General features: G+C 41.4%; 1 protein-coding gene across 1 annotated transcript; it reads left to right on the top strand.

The window, feature by feature from the left end:
- Positions 1-13,446: 13,446 nt before the first annotated feature.
- adra2db (adrenergic, alpha-2D-, receptor b) lies at positions 13,447-15,780 on the top strand. Its single transcript, XM_019874688.1, has one exon. It carries the CDS (start codon positions 14,218-14,220, stop codon positions 15,487-15,489), a length of 1,272 nt encoding a protein of 423 aa, XP_019730247.1. The 5' UTR covers positions 13,447-14,217; the 3' UTR covers positions 15,490-15,780.
- The last annotated feature ends 6,252 nt before the right edge of the window (positions 15,781-22,032 follow it).

Raw genomic sequence — 22,032 nt, 5'->3', positions numbered from 1 at the left:
GAAAGTGCGACAAAATGTAGACTTGTCATGTGGATCCGCAAACCACTGGTAACCATGTTCCTCATTGTCTACTTGGCTACTTCATTTTTTATTTATGATCACAGTAATTATTTGATAACATTTGAATCATGTGTACTTTTCAAAATTTTATTATAATTTTTCATTTTTTTGTAAATCAAATCATCTGCACACCATTTATTTATAAGACTGTTATTGTGAGGTGAGTGTGAAATTATAATAAATTGTTGAACCTACTACTGTTCAAAGGAATTATTTTTTTCAAATTAGGGGGGATGCCAATACTTTCAATTTTCTCCCCTCTATTAATTACAAGAATCAGTCACTCGCCCCGCAAATTGTGAGATGTGATGCATGACTTCAATACAGTTTAACTATCGAATTTTAGGGGGAAAATGGCTACATTATTGCTTCATCGGGACTCCTGAAAATGTTTTAAGATTTGGAGTGATCTGTATGTGACCTGCAGGCCATACTCTATTACCCCTTCTTCATACACGCGCGCACACACACACATAAGTGTGTGTGTGTGTTGGTTTTATACATATACACATAGAGAGAGAGAGAGAGAGAGAGAGAGAGAGAGAGAGAGAGAGAGAGAGAGAGAGAGAGAGAGAGATAAACAAACAAACTATATTTTTTCCAGCACAGTTGACATTTTCATCAGTGTTTTAGTGATGAAAATCTTACCAAATTTTTTCATGGTTCTGTTCTGTTTGTGCAGGTGGCGTAGGTGGGCTTCCTCTCCCGTTCCATACCTGTTTTCCACCTGATCATCAGCTTCCTTCTGTTTAAAAAGGACTGCCAAGTTGACACCTGTTGTCGGATAATTCGCCTTGCTCCTGACTCTCATTCAAATGCAAATTTTCTTGATGGTCCACATTCTCGAGCCTTGTTTATTGTCTTGTTTTAGTATTTACTTGTTTTACCCTTTGGTATTCTTCTTGTATCCTTTGTGTTTTTTGGTTTTCCTGAAATTGGCTTCTTCTTATCTTTTTGGTGATAAGTGATTTTGTGCTATTAATTCCCCCGCCTTTTGCAAGCTCTTTTGCTCCATCTCATTATTATTTCCTGATTCTGTGTTACCAGCGTTTTATGTTGTACTTTGTCGGTCTTGCGGCCGACCTTGTTCTGTAAATAAACATTTTTTGTATATGATCTTATCCAGGTCTGCGTTTGTGGGATCCGATTCTCTTCTGGATTGGTCCGGAAACCTAACGTTTTTTGGAAGAAAAAGGAGAAAATATTTCAGCCTTCAGACATAGGGAGATTTAAATATCATAATTTTATGTCTAATATGTGTGTGATTGTAAAAAATTAAAGTTTATTGGGATTTGTATATATGCACAGGAATCATATAGCAAATATGAAAATGAAAAATGGGAATCGAGTAGATTTGTCACTCATAATAATTTTTTGCTGGATAATTTAATTAGTCAATTTAGAATGTTGGTAGCTTAATGCGTTTTTTTTAAACAAATATTTATTGTTACAGTATTTGTGACACTAACACCTTCAAGAATACTGTGTTCATTTCAGTTCTTCACTGCCACAAAATGCCCCAAACCAATCAGCCGTTCAATGAGCGCCACTTGAGGGCGCTCAGACTTTGCAGACACCCCATGTGAAGCTCCCCGTTCGTGTTCAGAGTAAGGTGTGGGGGGAAAATTGAATTTAAATGCCTGGCCTCTCGAACATGGGACGAAACAACGGCAATATTACATGTTGCTTAACTAGAAATCATGTTTTAAGGCTTTGATACTAATGCTGCGTAGGCTTCACACTCCTTTTACCCCCCAAAATAAATAAACAAATCAATACCTAATGCAAAGTTGCCACTGAACAAGAAACAGGTGGGGCGCGGAAAAAGAACATAGATGTTTAAAAAAATGATACAGTGAAGCCAATTTTAATCTCATTGGTGTTTTACAGCCAGAACCAGCAATAATAATTGTAAGAGTCTATTGTGCAGTCTTATCTGTGTTCCAAATATTTTATGAGATCCTTTTCAAAAGGATTTGTCACTGTCCAGAAGTATTCTAGGAAAGTAATGTGTTTTTTTTATCCCTTAAAATGCTGATTGTTTTTCTTGAAAATGGATGCTTAAACCGCAGTCACATAATTGGATGAATAGAGCAACTGACCTCAGACGCCTGCCTCCGACTGACACCGGATGAATCATGGTCAGATGTTAGCTCGACACTGCAGCAGTGTGAGATTGAAGTAGGCTGCTTTTGCAAAAAGGACATAATGCATGCGTGTCTATATGGTCTCAGGAAATGACTGTGTGGGTGCGTCTGCCAGTGAAGGATATGCTTCGAAAATCCTCCTCCTCACTATCATTTAGTTGTGTTGACAGTAGCCCTAGTTTGAGTTCTTCAGTTCTGAGAAGGGGTGGTGGGAATCATATCGTTCTGCGAGACAATGCGATTCAAGTTAAATTGGATGTGAATGCGTTCTGTAAGATCATTTAAGAGACGAGAGATTACCGAAGCTCCGAATGTCCTGCAACCATACATGGACACAGATGGAGGAATGAGATACCGAATGAGCAGCAGACCATGAGAGTTACAATTTGAAATGGGATCAGAAGTACAGTATGTCTACACACATTAGGAGGCAATGGTATCAGGAAAATATTTCAATCATTTTTTTATCTTTGTCTCTCTATTGGAAATACTTTCTCATCGACACATTTCACAGGCATACATGGAGCCACAAATGCATTCAGGTACAAACTGAACTGAAACATTGGACATTTGTGCTTGGTAGATCATTTCTCAATTGCGTCAGTGCTTCCTGCCAATAAATCTTACATAGCTGAAAGCCTGTTCTTTTTATGTGTTTAAATGATATCCCATTTGCAAGAAATGTGCATTTGTGGGATGATGAGTATGCCAATGTGCCAAATCTTGACTGCCTACACACGTAGGCAAAATTGTTGGTACCCTTCCATTGGAAAGAAAAACCCTAAAATAGTCACTGACATTACTTGAAAGTAATGAGAATGGAATTTTCAAAACTGTATAATGGCTAGCCACAAAGATTCGATGAAGATGTCCTTTGGAAAGATGAGACAAAAGTGGGGCTTTGTGACAGGTCGCATCAGTTCCAATGACCACAGTCGCAAAAATAAGCCAGGTTATGTTCTGGGGCAATGCTGCAGCCCTTGGAGATATTTTCACCGACTTCATTTGGTCGGACAAATTGTATTGAAATGAATTATTGATTGAACACGTCTGGAGGTAATCAGGCTTGAGTGCGATGAGTGAAAATGAAGTCAGCTTTCCAAAAAAAATGTGATTCGCCACAGTTAAGTGATTTAGCAAGTAGAGCAAGTACTTTTGCACACAGGGCCATGTAGCTTTGAATATTTTTCTTACTTCAAAAAAATAAACTCACCATTTAAAAACTACATTTTATGTTTACTTGGGTTATCACTATCTGAGAGTTATGGGGGGGGGGGAGAGAGCTTAAACATTAAAGTTGAGAAACGAGGCAAAAAAGTATGAATTTGAGAAGGGGGCAAAGACTTTTTCACAGCACCGTAGACAAAAGTAACATCACTAAGATGAATACAAAGGAGTTTCGATATCATGGCTGAATCAAACCAGACACCGGCGGGAGATAGTTAACGCTCTCTACCGCAGCCAGTCTGAGCTCATTTCTGCTACCGTGTTGCATTTGGATGAGAACGAGGAATATTTTGATCAGGCCCTGATGAACAAATGTCTGTACAGAGAAAGTTTAACAATGTTGTGCTGCACTACTTGTGAATTTGTAGTCAATATCCTTAATGACTCAGAGACAGACTGTTTCAACAAATGTATTTGAAAAACTCTTCAGTTATCTATAGATAGATAAATATATAAATAAATAAAAGTATTGCGTTGGAATCCAAGTTCTGGGCACGAGAGAGACTGTCGCATGTGAAGAAAGGGAAGGATAAGAAATGTTACCCATGAGATCCACCCTTTGTGTCTTCTAAAAATAATGGAAAGGTCCGGAGGGAAAACACACAAACAGAACTTCTTCGTAGATTGTTTTATGAAGTCCGTTACATCGAGAGAAAGAAGAAAAAGATTGTCCATCAGATGGATTTAACCTTGTAGATGGGATAGTGATTGGGCAGGGTTGTCAAAACAAACAATCAACACTGGTGTGTCGTCAACACTATAAATGTGTCAGTGTTAATTATTAGGTCAAGGTCCAATAATAAGCATGTTTCGGTCATCTAGACTAGAGTTTGTCTTGCTGGGGCCTTCACAACCTATTCAGGCGTTGTTTTAAATGCTGATCATGTCGCCAAAGTGTCCAAAATCTCATCTCACTCCTGCTGAGTTTAGTTTCCAAAAACAAAAACACTATCGATATTGAATTGCTGATATGGCCTACAAAGGAGCTAAAGCCCAAACCTATTTCTTATCTTTTCTCTACCAGCACCCCACCAAGATTTACAGCTTTGTGTCCCAATCTTGAGTTGCGGAAACCTTGTAATAGGGCAATGAGCATCAGAGCCAATTGTACACGCAGAACAATTACTTTAAAGTTTAAGTTGGCCGCACTTCAGCTGGTTGCAACTATCCACGAAGATATGAACAAATGAATGCAACAGGCCCAATCTCTACGGTTTACATTCCTTCAGCTAATGTGTTGCAACATTATTATTTTAGAGATTAAAATAGTTTGAGAGGCCAAATCCCATGACAAAAGAACTTCAATTATTGTTCTGGATCCTTTTCAGCAGCAATGGTCCAAGGTCAAGCCCCTCTTAAGAGGTTATTCGTGGTCACTTGCACTCACGTCTCACCCGTGGGGCAATTGCAGTCCCCTAACATTTCCCAAAGAATGATTTCAACACCCACACCTTTTTTTCTTCATATCTTGGTATGCTGCTTCTTCTGGTTTGTGTTTTTGGTTTCTCCTCAACTGCTTTTGAGTCTCACTCACTGAAAACCCGACAAATATAAACATTTCTTTCAGCATTTTGTTTCAATGTTTTTTGGACAGCTAGGTGATTCGTTTTTGGTGTTCATAGGGAGGAGTGCCGAAGGGCAAAGCTGAGTAACAAGGACAAAATCTGCAACCTACTGCAGCATGTCATACTCTCACCAGTGCTTTCCAGAGCTTGAAAACATTGCTTATCCTTGAAAATGCCAACAATTTCCACCTCTTTTAAGGTTAGTTAACATCGCATATGTCGGCCTTAACATTTTTATGGACTCTTATTGGTACACGTAACACCCCCAAACAAAGATTCATACAAATTGGTTGTTGGTCACTGGCTTTCCTTTTTCCGCCTCTACATCCAGGTCACGATCTCCAGTCAATTTCATAACCCACACCTACCTGCTTCACTTAGTTGCGTCGCCCGCACTTTTGCTTGTGACCGTATAGCACGCTGCTTATCCCCAACATCTGCCAGTTGCAGAGCTTCACAAGGATTAGACGTAGATCACGGCTCGATGACTCACTCTACAATTTGTGACACAGAAGGCTGACGAGTGTCATCAACGGCATCCTCGCCGTACACTGACCTCAGATCACCGCAAAGGTAATTAAGCGTGTTTTAGAGTTTGTCACGATACGCTAACTGTGGATGAAAGCCAACAGTGCCCTGCCAAGTTGGAATTTGAAGGGCAATAAGTGGCCTCTGCTCGTGTAGACTGTTTACTAGATCAGGATAACAGAGAACAGCTTGAGTCCTGTAAATATTGAAATCATAGCAATTCTAAAAAGAAGAAAACAAACACAAGTCTTTCAGCTACCCCCCACCAAGACATTTCTTTTACAATAAGCAAATAACACTACGCAATATTGTGCTTAATAAAAACATATAGCAATAACATAATTGAACAGAATGTAGAGAATTAAACTGTTTGTGCATCATGAGTAATTGATTGCGGCTCCTTCTGGTGGGCGCAACTTGGCCACCGTGGGAGAAGTATAATACAGTCAGACAGGCACAAAGAAATAAACTTTTCACAACTTCTGTAAGTGACTCAATAATCCGCAATAATATACGTAGTCTGGATTTTTTAAATCACAGGATAAAAGTATATGACTGAGTATTTTATCATGTCTGTGCCTTTTGTGTTGACAAATGCTCCATCCGTTTTGCAGAGCTTCATGAATGAAGTGTTATGGGATATGCTCCAATTTTTTGTTAACCTGGACGACATTTTACTTTTGTTCTAGAAACATGCAAAAATATCATCAACACGTAAAGAAATTATATTCAAGACTACTCGAAAATTGAGTCTATTTAAAAGCAGAAAACTGTAATTTCCACTCAGAGTCTGTTCAGTTTTTAGGTTTCATTATTGAGAAGGGACTGCTCCAAATGGACCCAGTCAAGACTCAGGAAGTGGTAGATTGGCCTACGCCATCAACCCCGAAACAATTGCAACGGTTTTGCTAATTTCTATCGAAGGTTTAGCAGGAATTATAGCTAAAAGGCAGCACCTTTAACTATGTTAACCTGTTACTGTTGTATATGTTAGTTGCTCCATGTACAGCACTTTGTGTGCAGCGATGGCTGTTTGAAAGTGCTCGATAAATACATTTGAGTTGAGTTGAGTAACCTCTAGCAAAACCATGTTTAAATGGACAGATAGTGCTGACGCTGCCTTTAAAGAATTTAAGTGATCTTTTACTAGCCCACCAGTATTATCTCATCCTAACCATGATTTGTCATTTGTTGTGGAGGTTGATGCTTCAGATTCAGGAGTGGGGGGCGGTACTATCCCAGTGACCAGAGACTCCACCCCTGTGCCTTCTTCTCCGAAGACTCACACCTGCCGAGGTCAACTATGACATGGGAAACCGTGAACTTCTGGCCGTAGTTCTAGCGATCCAGGAATGGCGTCACTAACCAACGAGTCTATTTCTGCTTCCCCAAGATCAAGCACACTATACTCGGGTGTACCGCACTCGGACCACCCAGATTTTGATGCTAATAAGGGATGGGACTACGACTGACCGGGAGAAGTCAACTTTCATCCCACAATGGCGCAAAAAGTCGCAAACACCTTGTTATGCCCAATTCTACCTGAGCAAAGTCTTACAAAATACGAAAAGAAAGAAAATTCAAACCATGCCCTTTGCGCTAGAATTGCGCTTGGACCGCAAATAGTGCCTCATGTGTTGCTACGTCATTTGTGTCCAAATATTTGTTGTTTACAGCGCTATAGGAAGATGCTATTTAAATGCTCGGTTTTTGTTTCCCCATTGTGCGTTAGCATTAAGCTAGCCGACTTTGAAGCAAACTTATTTGAAATTTGTTTTATTTTTAGTTTTAAAGTAAACTTACTTCCATGACATTATTCAAATTGAAACCGCATTTTTAAAGAACTGCCCCCGTCAGGTGACTATTCGGTTTCACATAGCCCTATTGCCCTCATCCACACACACACACACACACACACACACACACACACACACACACACACACACACACACACACTGCATTATACAGGACAACAGCTTATCTAGTTCTACCTGACTAATTTGTTTGAATGAAGGCCTCCTCTGAAATAGACACTCCTTGCAAATAATCACCTGGTACTCCCTGCAGTTAAATAAGTAAATTCCACGTGTCATATGCGAGAAATACGGTAATTAGTCATGGTCGATAAATCGATTGTTTTTTTGTTTTTTTTTTAAATGAAAGGGAAAACTTTATTTAGTGCTGACAAGTGTGACCTTCAATGCTTCATTAGTCTGGTCACACTCTCAACTTCCACTGTGTTTTTTGTCCAAAGCTATGGGAAAATGGAGAGGGGAAATCTTGTTTGTTTGGAGCACAACAAAAGGTCAGCCGTCATGTATTTATCCCCAACCTGCCAGGGCGAAAGACAGCGGCGGCAAAACGAGACGAATGGCTGCAAGATGTGGAAAGAGGGGGGGTGGGGGGGGTGGGGCAAACACGTGAATCACTATGAGGCTGTGACACACTCTCACAGACTCATAAATCCTCTTCACTCTCTATCTGCTCCAACACATCAAGCATAGCCTGAGTTGCACTTATGCATGTAAATAGAAGTGGGGGTCATGGTTGAATTTGTGTGCGCTGAAATCCCAGAAGGAATGATTACTTTTCGAAAGCACCTGCAGACTCGGATGAGGTTTTCACACAGCACCTAAGGCCATTTATTTTTGGAATATTACCTAACTACACTGGGTTCTGTGTACACTCAGCCGAAACAGCAAAAAAAAAAAAAAAAATGCACAAAGGTAAAAGGATGAAGGCAGTGGGGAATGCAGCCCAATGTTGCTTCGACATGTCTGTTCATCAAACAATTCTTTTCTGTTCATCAAGTTTTGAACCATTGGCAGATTTTATGAAGGTGCAGTGAATTTTGCTGTTTATTAGGGTATTCATAGCCAGTGCTGAACAGTAGCAGTCAGAGTGTTCCCTGCTCATATGTTGTGTTGTTCAATAAACATGCATGTCCATTGAAGACTGATGAATTGATCAGGATTGCAATGAATACATTGAGCTTGTGGGGGTTTTTTCTGTGTTTTGTTTCACCAGATTAGAACTGTGCCAGTAAATGCAAGGTTTTTGTCATGTTGACCTTTTCAGTTACAACTATACACTTCGAAGCCTCTGTTGAGAATTGCTGCAATACAGTGGAAGCTTGGTTTTCGTTTGTGTTTCTTGTCTGCGTTCTTTGAGAGGCTCTCATTACTCCATGCAGAGATCCAAGGGTAAAACACGCACCGATAACAGTGTTTTGAGGAAAAACAGAACAGAAGTTGTCATTAACAGTGGCCACGTAAAATGGCTACCCTCTGTCTTCAGCTACAAGGAGCCAATATTAAAAAAGTCCGTGACTGCATCATGGAACTATTTGCCATTTGTGACACTGCAGGTCTTTTGTTTTCAACTCGGGCATTCCTTGTCTCAGTGTTTCCTGCCCACTCGCCCATTAGGTAATATACCAGTTGGTAAATGTTAAGGGCACAGAGGGCTTCAGAGGGTGCCACAAAATTGGGGGAAAAAAATCACCCTCAATATAATTCTTCTATATTAAAACTCTTACCTCACTGAAAATAAACAAAAATCCTTTGGGGTTAACTCATTAAATCGGTTAGATATGATTAAAATGTATTCAATGAACATATCATTTGATTATTTTAAGGAAAAGAGGGGAATATTACATCAGTTTACTATATTTTAACCAATCGCAACTGAAAATCAAGAACTTTTTTCAGCTAGTGTATTTACTCTTAAAATGGAAATGCAAGCAGTAAATTCAAATATAACGCAATTCCCAGTTTAAAATTCCCATGCCGGAATGATGTTTTATTACAAACCCAATTCCAATGAACACAATTATGTGCAAATCATGTTCAACCTAGATTTCATCAAACACACTACAAAGATGAGATATTTAATGTCCAAAGGGATCAACTTTATTGTTTTTAGCAAATCCCCATGAACTTTTTATGGCTGCAACACGTTCCAAAGAAGCTGGGACAGGTGGCTAAATAGAGTGAGAAAGTTGAGGAATGCTCATCAAACAACTATTTGAAACTATCCGCAGGTGAACAGACTGACTGGGAACAGCTGAGTGCCACGATTGGGTATAAAATGAGCTTCCCTGAATGGGTCAGTCGTTTACAAGCCAAGATGTTCATTTATCCATTTCATGATCTATCCATCCATTTTGTAATCCGCTAATACTCACGAGGGTCACGGGTGTGCTGGAGCCCAGGTGTCACCGGGCAGTTGGCGGGGGGACACTCTGCACCGTTTGACAATCACAGGGTACACAAACAACCATTCATACTCACAGTCACACCAAAGGACAATTTAGAGTGTTCCATTAACCTGCCATGCATGTTTTTAGAGTGGGAGGAAAGCAGAGTACCCGGAGAAAACCCACGCAGGCACGGGGAGAACATGCAAACCCCACACAGGAAGGGCAGAGGTGGAATCGAACCCTGCACCTCTGCACTGTGTGGCTAACGCGCTAACCAGTCGACCACCATATTGCCCTCCGTTTCATTAGTCAGTGTTTGTTGCATGTTAGGGTCTCGTTCTTCTCTATAAAATGTGCAATTTTGTTAATGTTGCTTCATTTTTCATATGATTCCATTTTAGTCTGACTCTTGGCAACAGATTAATCAGGCAAACCCAGTTTCCACTGGATTGCATTTTGCTTCATGTAATTTCTTCATGGGCAGGGCAGCGAGGATGCTGGCGTAATGGCGCTTGAGCACACCACTGATGAGGCATGATGACTGCATCATAACAGGAAACTGCATCCCGGGGAAAAGGAAGTTGGTTATTGGTGTACCATTTCAAGAAAAAAGTACTGAAGTTTCAAGAGAGTTCAATTCAATTTAATTTTTGATCATAATTTTTCAAATGTTAATTTTATGTCTTCTTTATACAATTATTTATTTTTTATAACATAGCTAAATTTAATATAATTGTGTCCTAAATATAGAGTGAGTCTATCTGCCGTGATAAATGGGGCTTCACTCTACTGTAGTATTTTTACCTTGTGTAGGAATTATTCATGTGCAGAGCATGCATGTATATCATCTTATTTTAGTAACACATGTGGGAGAGAGTCAACATACTGACCCCTTACAGCTTCAAGTATATTACTGTTAGACAATCATGCAGACTTAACTTTCAAAGTTTTGAATTAGAGTTTGTTTTCCAGACTTTTGTTGCTGTTTTGAACTCGTCTGCATTTTGTTCTCTGTAGAACCCCCCGAACCTTTACACACAAGATGGTCCCTTTTGTTTCTTTGGACTTCATTGGGTCACCGCCTGCAAGCAACACTCTGAAATGTTGGAAGTGCGCGTGACAGAGAATGAAAAGTCCATTCAGGTTCAAAGGCAGAGAGGAATACATCTCCGTCATATATTTCTTTAATTAAACCCTGGGAACAAAAATGCTGTCCCATCTGCTCTGTGTCTTGGAACAAACCCATGAAAGTGTTTAAATACAATTTTCAAGAGGACAACACAGTTAAATAGAGGACATATACATAATTACATCGTCTATCATGGTTTGCATGACAAGGCTTGCTCGTTTGCAATAATTACAATTGCATCTTATTTACCAGACACCCAGTGGGTTGTGCAGTCATCCAATATGCAGAGCGCATGTGTTGGGTGTTTGCTGAGGTCGCCGTGTTCCCATGTAACAGGTATGTCCTCCAGCAGATGTCTTCACAGTCCTGATACATGGTGACAGTCACCCTGAAGATAATCGCCACCGCTTCTTGTTCATCCGCAGCTGTGTGTGAGAGAGAAAGAATGTCTCTTGGTGTCCTGAAATCTTGTGTCATAGATTCCTGACGCCCAAAATCCAGGAGAAACCAAATATCCAAACTGATTCGCAAAAACAATATTTGAAGCACTTACAAATCAGTTGATAACTTTTACATCACCCGCACAAGAGCTGCATTGATTCATTGTCAGGAATCCAGAATTTGAAGGCATTGACAGCCATTAATATTTGCGATGGTACTCTGTTCTTCAGCTTTGGGTGTGCATGTGTGTCTTTTTGAATCACTGATGCTCACTAAATATCCCCTGGTCAAACGTCAGCCTCACACTGCAGCATGCATGTTACGTAATCTGTTGACAGGTAGTGTTCTTGGGGTAAAGTATTAATGTACCCTTTTGGCTAATTATTAGATCCCAAGGCAACTTCCAGTGCAAAGGGCTTGAAATGGTACAAAAGCATTCGTCGTTGTCGATGACAAGCTATGAAATCCCCGAAAAATGAAAATTTTTGAAAGAGTGAATGACATTTCCTTGACTTGAGTACTTGTGCAAAATTTTTAATCATACAAACAACTAGGCCAAATTTAGAGCATTTTTTTTAACAGAATTTGCTGAGAGCTAGTGATGGTTTCTGGTCTTAAATAACCTCTGCTAGAAGTTTTTTTTTTTTTTTTTTTCAAAAATGGTTTTCTTTTGCATCAATGTTTGACTTAATCAACATTGCTGTTTCTACAGGGAATTTGCGCCCCCCTGTGCATTCCTGTCAGAGAAATGGAAGAGATGCATAATGACATTAAATCAGAGAACTATTCTCAACAAAGTCTTTTTGACTTTTTACAATTCAAGTTACAGATACAGATATAACGTTATTTTAACTGAGTCAAACGTAATGTAAGATATCATAAAAGGGACATGTACATATCTGGAAGTGATGTTGAATTAAATTATCATGAACTGGAATAATGATGTTATACATTTTTCAAACCGCAGCTATAGGCTCATAGAATTCAGTTCAAGATATTTAACTCACATCGTGGTTATCCAGCGCCAAGGGGCTCACATACAGGGGGGCATTTAAGCTTTCTCGTACACTTGAAGTTAATCTGATACATCTAAGCTTTTTTGTTTGTCCTTGCACTTCTTGTTTTTCTTGCTCTCCAAATTATTTTGGCACTTTTCCATGTCTTGAATAGTCAACAAAATATTACATTTTATTGTAATTACATACTGTAGCAGTTTTTTTGTTTTGTTTTACAGAACTGTATTACATTCAGTATTCATTACCCTACTTAGTGTTTTATTGAAAGGAATGGAAATACGCTCCTGAAGTGTGTGTGTGTGTGTGTGTGTGTGTGTGTGTGTGTGTGTATGTATATATATAAAAATATATATTTTTTTTTCTTCTTTTCAATACTCATTACAATCGTCAGCAATTACTGATCCATTTGTCAAGCTTCTTATGCCCAGTTGTTTGTAAACAAAGAATGGTCTTTTTTTTCTTTTTTTTTTTTTACAGCGGTTGATATTCAGCCATAGCTTCAACAAAGCTCCTGAGGCCCATAGTAACAGGTCAGCGGAAGGCTGCTATGACAGTCCTTGCAAGAATTTTTTTTCACCTATTGTTTTATTCCCTCCATGTACTACTGTTTTAACAAATACAACAGAATGTGACTTTTGTTTTTAGATGACAAACTCTCCTTTGAAACGTAACCAACTTGAACAAAACAGGCCCAGACTTCATGCTGAGTAAGTAAATTGAGAGAGTATTATTTCAGTAGACCTTTTAATGACAGTTTTGTTTGGTTGTGTGCAATGAGATTTTTCTGATGTAAAATATGTGCCTCGGATTGCTGAAGGTGGCGGCAGGTAAGAGACTTGTTAGTACGACAGCCTGACAGTGCAGAGGTGCAGGATTCGATCCCAGCTCCGGAATTCCTGTGTAGCGTTTGCATGTTCTCCCCATGTCTGTGTGGGTTTTCTCCGGGTACTCCGGTTTCCTCTTACATTCCAAAAATATGCATGGAACGCACTAGATTGTACCTAGGTGAGGTTGTGAGCATAGATGGTTGTTTACCTCTGTGTGCCCTGTGATTGGCTGGCAACGAGTGCAGTGTACCCTGCCAACTGCCTTACTGCTCCAGCACGCCCGCACCCCTCAGAGGATAAATGGATAAAAAAATGGATGGATGGATTGCTAAAGGTTAGAAAATGCTGGTTTAGTGACTGAAAACGGATTGTATTAGTGGTGCGATGAGGTAAACACAAACCTGTTTGTCTCCTTTGGGAATTTTTACTCGCCTTTTAGCAGCAAGCACATTTAGACTTATTAAAAATAAAGATGATTTCCTAACATGGTAGCCTTCATCGTTTTTGGCAGTCCAAGGCTGTTCTTTCTACTCCACTACACTGCATATCAGTCAGGGAGAAAAGACAAAGTATGAAATCAAACACAACGAGCCTAAGGGTATCCTTGAAGGAAAAATGCTTCCTGTTTCGAAGGAATCTCAAAACCAGCTGTCCAAACAACCTCTCTCTATTCTTCTTTCGCACGAATCACTTTCTCTCTGTCTCTCTCGCTCTCCTCTTTTGAAGTTTAGAAAGCGGGCTGGTCCTCGGAGTGATGTCACCTCCCTCCTGTATGGGCATGCAACCACTCGCAGCGTGCGTCCCCGAAGAGACGCTTGGCACCTCACATTACGCACGGATCCTTAACCGAATGTGACATGCTTTGCCTCCCATTGACGATGCATTCGGAACTACTTTGTCGCATCGGGACTTTTGCGGGGTCTTGCAGCGGTGGGTTAGCGTTACGCTCCGGCAGTAGTGATTCTTTCGTAGGTCATTATCATTACGCGCGCTTCGACTCGACGTCTCGGCTGTTCGGGAGGACAAGCGGAAGGCGCACGCACAAACATGACGCACCGGGGCAGCTTTGAGCCGCGATGGATCCAAGTGAGGTGAACGTGTTCGAAAATGTCTCCAGCGATGTTAACGGCACGGACGCGCCGCTCGAGTGGCCCCACACGGTGCCGGCCGCTGCGCTCATCATCTTGGTGGTGGCCGCGATCATCTCCGTGACTATCGTGGGGAATGTGTTGGTGATCGTGGCGGTGCTGACGAGCAGGGCTCTCCGCGCCCCTCAAAACCTCTTCCTGGTTTCTTTGGCCTCGGCGGACATCCTGGTGGCCACCCTGGTCATCCCCTTCTCGCTGGTAAACGAGGTGATGGGCTACTGGTACTTTGGAAGCACTTGGTGCGCATTTTATTTGGCGCTGGACGTGCTGTTCTGCACCTCCTCTATCGTGCACCTGTGCGCCATCAGTTTGGATCGCTACTGGTCCGTCACCAAGGCGGTGAGCTACAACCTGAAGAGGACTCCAAAGCGCATTAAATCCATGATCGCGATGGTGTGGGTGATCTCGGCAGTCATCTCCTTCCCCCCTCTCCTCATGACCAAGCACGACGAGCGGGAATGTCTGATCAACGACGAAACGTGGTATATCCTCTCCTCCTGCGTGGTGTCCTTCTTTGCGCCGGGTCTCATCATGATCTTGGTCTACTGTAAGATCTACAAGGTGGCAAAGCAGCGCTCCTCCACGGTGTTCGTGGCCAAAAACGGACTGGAGAGGCAGCCCTCCCAGTCAGAAACCTGCTTCGTCCGCAACGACCGCTTCGAGATGGAGAGTCCCAGCAGCCAAAGTTCGGGCAGCCATCCGCGGAGACAAGGTGAGCTTGACGACATCGACCTGGAGGAGAACTGCTGTCCCTCGGATACCAAACCACGCAATCACCACTTTAGCAGAAGGGGGAAAGTGGAGGGCTCGGACTGCTGCTCGTCACAGAACTGTCGTATTTCCTGGGCTTCGTCCCGCACGTCACAGCTCTACCCGGAGCAAAAACATGTACCGGTCGGGCGCCAACACGCTGCCGCTGTAAACAAGACCAAAGTGGCCCAGATGCGTGAGAAGCGCTTCACTTTCGTGTTGGCCGTGGTGATGGGGGTTTTTGTGCTCTGCTGGTTCCCCTTCTTTTTCACCTACAGCCTGCACGCTATCTGCAGGGACAGCTGCTACATCCCTGGCACACTTTTCAACCTTTTCTTTTGGATTGGCTACTGCAACAGCTCTGTCAACCCCATCATTTACACAATTTTCAATAGGGATTTCAGGAAAGCCTTCAAAAAAATAATTTGGCCGACTCCTAGGCGCACATAAACACAGGAAGGCTTTCTGGGTGGCAAAGCTGCTTTCCCAGCTTTCTTTTGCGAGAGCGAGGAAGGAATTTAGGCAGATTAACAGAACTCAGCCTGGAGCTGATTATTTCCCCTCTGCACAATTCTGAAGTGACTCCTGGAACAATGGGTGTTGTACACATGCAGATCACAATGTTTACTAAAATGTTGAGCAAAGTAGAAAATATATGAATAACCCTCTGGAATGTGCATGGTCAGTATTAAAAATGTACCTCAGAAATGCTTCCGTTGGTGACTGTCTGCAAACATTTAAGAAAATCATCAGATTCAGGTTTTAATAGCAAGAACAAAAACAGAGCAGTGAGTAGCTGCTCTGTTTTTGTGAGGGTGACATGCAAACTTGGAGCCCTTCAAATATGCGACACAAATCACCAAAACAAAAAAAACAAAACGATAATGATGATGATGATGAATATATTACCGGTACTGAATCTAAATTGATGCCTGATTTAATTTCAAACATGACCTACAGGGCTCCAATTGCAGCAATTAAGTCAATGATGGCACATGATATTAGGAGAAACTGCACATTACAAAAGTTGGTTGTACATTTGTTTTCTTGGGAAGATAATAATGCTGACTTTAATGTTTATTATTGTTTGTAAAGCACAGCAATTCCTTGAGATAAAAGTTTCATTTAATTAATTCTGCAACGGTGCTCAAAACTCATCACACTCATATACCTGTATGAAATCTTCTTTCCCCGGGTGAAATTAATGGAAATGCCGTTAATTTGCTCAGCCCCCCCTCCCCTCCCCCCCCACACACAATTTGTAGTGTGTGCGTGTGTGTGTGTTTTAAGTATTATGTTGTACTTTATACACATGACTTAGTAACATAAATAAATAGAAGGTACATTTATTGAACAATATGTGTATCATGATTTAATGCTTCAATTCAATTTACTGTATAGCTCCTTCTTGTATGCATGCCTTGGCCATCGGGGGCCGGGGGCAGTATAAAACAGCCATACAGACAAACGAAGAACATAGACATTGTCACTATTCTCTTCTGCTGTGACAGCTACAATGATATTGGTCTTTAAATCGATAAATAATATCTATGTATATGAGTATGATATTTCAAATATCAATTGCTGAAAGGGTTCTAAAGCTGTGAATATATAGATACTAATCATTAGCAGGTCAATGGCTAGCAGTAAGCTAGCAGGGCCTTCCTTTAGGTCCACGGCTTCCCAAGTGACATCCTCAAGAGCCCCTATCCAGCCTGTTGAAGATGTCGCCTTCATCCAACACACCTGATCAGCTCATCATCAATCTGAAAAGCCTGATAACGATTCTGATCATTTTTGATTGATTCAAATGCACAATGCAAAGTTTTCTTGTTTTATGTTTGGTTTGACAGTAAATTTCAACTAAGAGTGGCAAACAACTTGAAGGATCTTTTTTTTTTTTTTGAAAATCTGTTCATTAATTGCCTATTGTGAGTTTGTGTCTCAGGTGTGCGATCGCAAGTTCCCCCCCCCCCCAAAAAAAAAATCAGGCCAATGATGGCTCGTGTCTTGAAAAGTTGAAAGTTGGTTCATACCTCGAAAGGTCACTCGTATCTCAAGGCACCACTGTCGTGTAAAAATAAGATGTTCCTAATATTTTGGACTATGCGAGAGTAATAATTTTTTGGTTTCTTGTGGTTTTCAGGACTTTGTTTGTGGCCCTTGGGGATATATGACTCTAAATTTACTGGTCCTGAGATTTCATTGCATGACTTCATTCTGGAACAATGACTGACCCGAGGCTTGGATGTGCAAACATGACTGGATAAGTCTGCACACATCGAGTGAATACTTCCATATTATGTGTGCAAACATTCAAACCACGTGGACATCCATTCTGTCAAACACAAACAGGCTTATGTAAGATCAGATCTAGGTTAGGCTGTCTAGCGAATGTTGCATTGACTATGCTGTAAAAAGAAATCTGCAGCTTTTTTGTCTATTCCTTACCAGTAGGGTGCAAGCGTCCGCCTATCCTCAATTTTCTGTACTGCTTGTCCTCATTGGGGTCATTTGTGAGCTTAAGCCTATCCCAGGTAGCTTTGGGTGAGGGGTGGGATATACCTTGGACTAGTCACCAGCCCATTACAGGGAACATATACATCTCTGGACAATTTAGAGTAGCCCATACTGCAGTGGTCCTTTGTCTATGACGGAGTGTCATTCCTACAGCAGAGACATAACCCAAATTTGCGTGCAAGTGGGAATGAGATCACTGTGTGCCATTTCCAAACACAAAATGTCATAATTACAGTCAATATTTGTAATAAAAACACATCTAGGCCAGCAGTATAAAACAATATAATAAAGAGCAGTCAGAATGGCTGGAATTGAGCGTGCCTTCTTCTGCCGCATGACAAAGTATTCCTACACTGCGCCACAACTCATTGGACGCTGTTCAGAACTGCAAAATGTCATAATTACAGTAAATATTTGGATTAAAAACATTTCTAGACCACCAATATAAAAAAAAATGATAAAATGAAGACAGAGGCTACCCACTAGGACACAACCCAGGTCATTTATCAGTTCAAATAAGAGCGGTACTGACCGTGATAAAGTTGCAGGCCAGAGGGCAGGCAGTCACAGACACTTAGCCACCACTTTGAGAAGGAACGACATCCTTCCATTTAGGCCAACGCCAGCCGAAACAAACACCAGCTCTGTGAATTTCTGCACAAAAAGCAAAGTGATTGATGAAAGATGTTCGTGAACTTCAAGGTTTCTAATGAAGCGCTGAAGAGGACTCACTTGACACTTGACATCAATAATATTATACTGGCTACAACATGGCGACCCGGTGGTCGACTGGTTAGCATGTCGGCCTCACAGTGCAGCGGTGCGGGGTTCGGTTCCGGCTCTGGCCTTCCTATGTGGAGTTTGCATCTTCTCCCCGTGCCTGCGTGGGTTTTCTCCGGGTACTCCGGTTTCCTCCGACATTCCAAAAACATGCATGGCAGGTTAACGGAGCACTCTAAATTGTCCCAAGGCGTGACTGTGAGTCCGAATGTAGCCCGCCAACTGCCTGAAGACAGCTGGGAAAGGCTCCAGCATGCCCGTTTTAGGATAAGCGGGTTAGAAAATTGATGGATGTAGTTATCATCAATTATTTTTTTTAATTATTTTAATTTCAGTGTTCCTTTTCGTCTGTAGCGTATGACAATTTGATTGGCTAATAGGAAGCCGTGTGGTAGGCAGGTGACATGTGACATACGCGGACGGCCCCGCTGCGGTATTCTTTTTCAAACTTATTTCGTTTTTCCCCAGTGTGGTATTCAGCCGAAGCGAGGAGGAAGACGACTCCTGGATTGGAAATGGTTTTGTGTTCCAAGTTGAAAATAAATACGCTTTGGGGACTAAAGCTCAAAGGAACATTTTCAATAATGTGTGTGAGAACTTGAGCCCAATGCATGTGAGAGCATTTGACTTTGACTAATGCGGGTGAGAGCGCTTGACTAGTGTGTGTGAAAACATCTGACTAGTATGTGTGAGGAGAGCATTTGGCTAATGCGTGAGAGAGCGTTTGAGTAACGGGATCGAGAGATAATCCTAAATTATGTGCGTATGAGAGCATTTGACTAGTTTGTGCGAGAACCTGTGAGTATTGGGTACTAATTTGAGTACTAAGAGTGAGAGGGAATCCTGAGTTATGTCCGGACACTCCTTCATGAGAGAAAGCCTTCACTTGCTTTGAGTGCTTGCCACTATTGGAAACAGATTCCAGTCTGTCATCAGAACATTGTTAAATTCATACCTCTCTGACAGTTATTGAGCTTGATTGATGTTTTGAAAGGCCTGCATTGTGATGTAGTGCTTGCGTTGTAAAAGATTCCCGAAAGAAATGGTGGGAACTCCAATAAAAAAATAATGATAATCACAGCATCAGCAGTAGAAGTTTCTAGCTGTATTTCTTTTGGCAAAAAACAAAAGCAAAACAAAACTACTTTTGTTTTCCATTTAGTTGCAAACGATTGTGATTCAATAAGAATATCTAAGACTGAGTCAAGCGCTGGCCTGAGCCGTTGTCATGGCTCAGTCATCTGAATCATGAGTAAACAAACAACACATGAGACATCATGCCCGTGTAAAGCACGCCTGGAACCGATCTTAACCGAGAAAGGATAACACATGAATAATGTTATTTCATTTATAATACGGCAGGAGGCAAGTGTCATCCTAAAGGAGGTGAGGGGGTGTTGTCGGGGAAAAGCGTGGAGCGGAAAAGCTGACCGGCCAGAACTAAAGCTGTGCATGTGTACTCGTACTACTATATATAGCCTCTTAAGAATGTCTCCTACTGCTCATGGCACCACGCCAAAGATAATCACCACATTGGAGAGGCGTCACGTCAAAAACCCTCACTTAAAAAAAAAAAAAAAGTTTTTAAAATCTGTTGTCAAGTCAATGCCAGTGTGGGTGTTGTGAAGCCCAATGGAGGTGAATGCCTGTTGTGAGGACAAGGAGAAAACATTGATCTGATGAGGCACATTTTATGGATGTCTCACACAAGTTCAACTTAAAAAAGGTGAGGCGTTTAAAAAGAGAAAAAGCTCCCCTACTGTAGCACAGTTGGGGGAATTCAAATTGATGACTCAAAGTATTAAAACAAGCTGGTGATTAAGATTATGGCTCTTGTAAAATGAACCCTCTTGTCCCATTTTCTTTTTCAAATTACTTCCTGTGAGTCACATTCATTGACAAATTCATTTAACTGCGGTATACACATGTAAAATGGATTTAATTTCTCTAGAGAGTGAGGTCATCCCCTTCAATGACTGCCATTTTTTTCTCCTCCCTGAGTGAAAATATGTACGCAAATACTGACATGTAATTTTTATTCTGATGACTACAGAGACATGTAAGTCCCTCGTTGGAACTTGCTTACCAACTCAATTATCTTTCCCATCTACAGTTGTTACAGAATGAAGCAACAACAATGGAGCGCAGTGTTTTTTTTTAAATTAGCGCTGTTGTTTTTCTCACTTTCAATCTGGTGTTAACAGTCATGTCACACATAACATGCATCATCTGCATTGCAGAGGAGTAATAGGGCCACATGGACAAGCAAAACAAAGCAATCAAATTATGAGGAAAAAAGTAATGTTTTGGACATTAACTGTTAATAGAATGAGGAAAAAAAATCAAGTTTTTCATGAAGGAAGAGCCAAGCAAAATTTCCATGCAAACTTAGACACAATCGACTGAGACTAGCAGCGTCTTTTGTGAATCTCGTGTGTGAATGTATTTTAAAGTTGAAATAGGAGGATTCGCTACAGTCAGTTGTGTAACTAGTATTCATTAGTTGCCCGTTGTACGCAACTGATTCAGTTGTGATTCCAAATGGCGATGGCATGTGAAGTCACACAGCACTTAAGTTTACAGCCAATCTAAATGACAGGTTATACTCATGCATTCCAGCTACAATCCAAGCCATTTATCCTCAAGAGGGTCGCAGGCGGGCTGCAGCCTACCCAGCTGTCTTCGGGCAGTAGGCAGGGTACACCGTAAACTAGTTGCCAGCCAGTCCAAGAGCCAAACCAATTTTTTTGTTAAGAGGAAGGCTTCATTGTGTTGTTGATTGGTAGTAATTATTTCACTTGATGGATTGGAAAAACACATAAGATTTGAAATATATTGATTGCAATGATAATTCAATATCCATCCATCCATTTTCTGATCCGCTTTATCCTCACAAGGGTCGCGGGGGGTGCTGGAGCCTATCCCAGCCGTCTTCGGGAAGTAGGCGGGGGACACCCTAAACTGGTTGTCAGCCAATGGCAGGGCAATGATAATCCAATAGGGCAGCTTAATCTTTGTTTTTTTTTTCCAGTGTGGCCCTGAAACTTCTTTGTACCATTGCATATTTCAACATTAGATTTATTCGAAACTTTCTATAAGTCCATATATGTGCACTGTGATTGTCCAGGGAGTAGTCTGCCTTTTGACAAATGTCAGCTGGGTCAGACTGCTGGTCCCATCCATCCATTTTCAACATCGCTTATCCTGAAGAGGGTCGCGGGGAGTTGCTGGAGCCTATCTCAGCTGACTTCGGGCAGAAGGCAGAGTACATACTGAACTGGTCGCCAGTCAGTCGCAGGCACATATAGAGACGAACGACCACTCACACCCACGTGTACACCGTCACTGAGTAGGAACCGATCCCACGCTGCCCGCACACAAGTCCAGCGAGTGTACCGTACAGCTGCTGGTCCCTGTGACTCCAATATAGAAAGTGTATGCATACATGTTATTATTGTTGCCACTCCCTTATAATCATTTACTGTTGTGGTTTTGCTTAGTGAAAAACAAATCTTTCCCTTACAGGTTGCGTCATCTATTCATATTGGTCAAAAAAAAGAAAAAATGAGAGACAGAAAGAGAGCTCAGGTGACCTTTCACCTTGTGGAATCTTCTCAAGGCCAATGAGAGCAACAGACCATGTGGACGGAGCCAAAACACTTCCCGATGTGGGATGCTGAGAGGAAATCTTTA

This window comes from Hippocampus comes, unplaced genomic scaffold, assembly GCF_001891065.2.
Source record: "Hippocampus comes isolate QL1 unplaced genomic scaffold, H_comes_QL1_v1.1 scaffold118, whole genome shotgun sequence".
Classification (NCBI taxonomy): domain Eukaryota; kingdom Metazoa; phylum Chordata; class Actinopteri; order Syngnathiformes; family Syngnathidae; genus Hippocampus; species Hippocampus comes.
The sequence above is the reverse complement of the archived record's forward strand: the minus strand, read 5'-3'. Positions and strand labels throughout refer to the sequence as shown.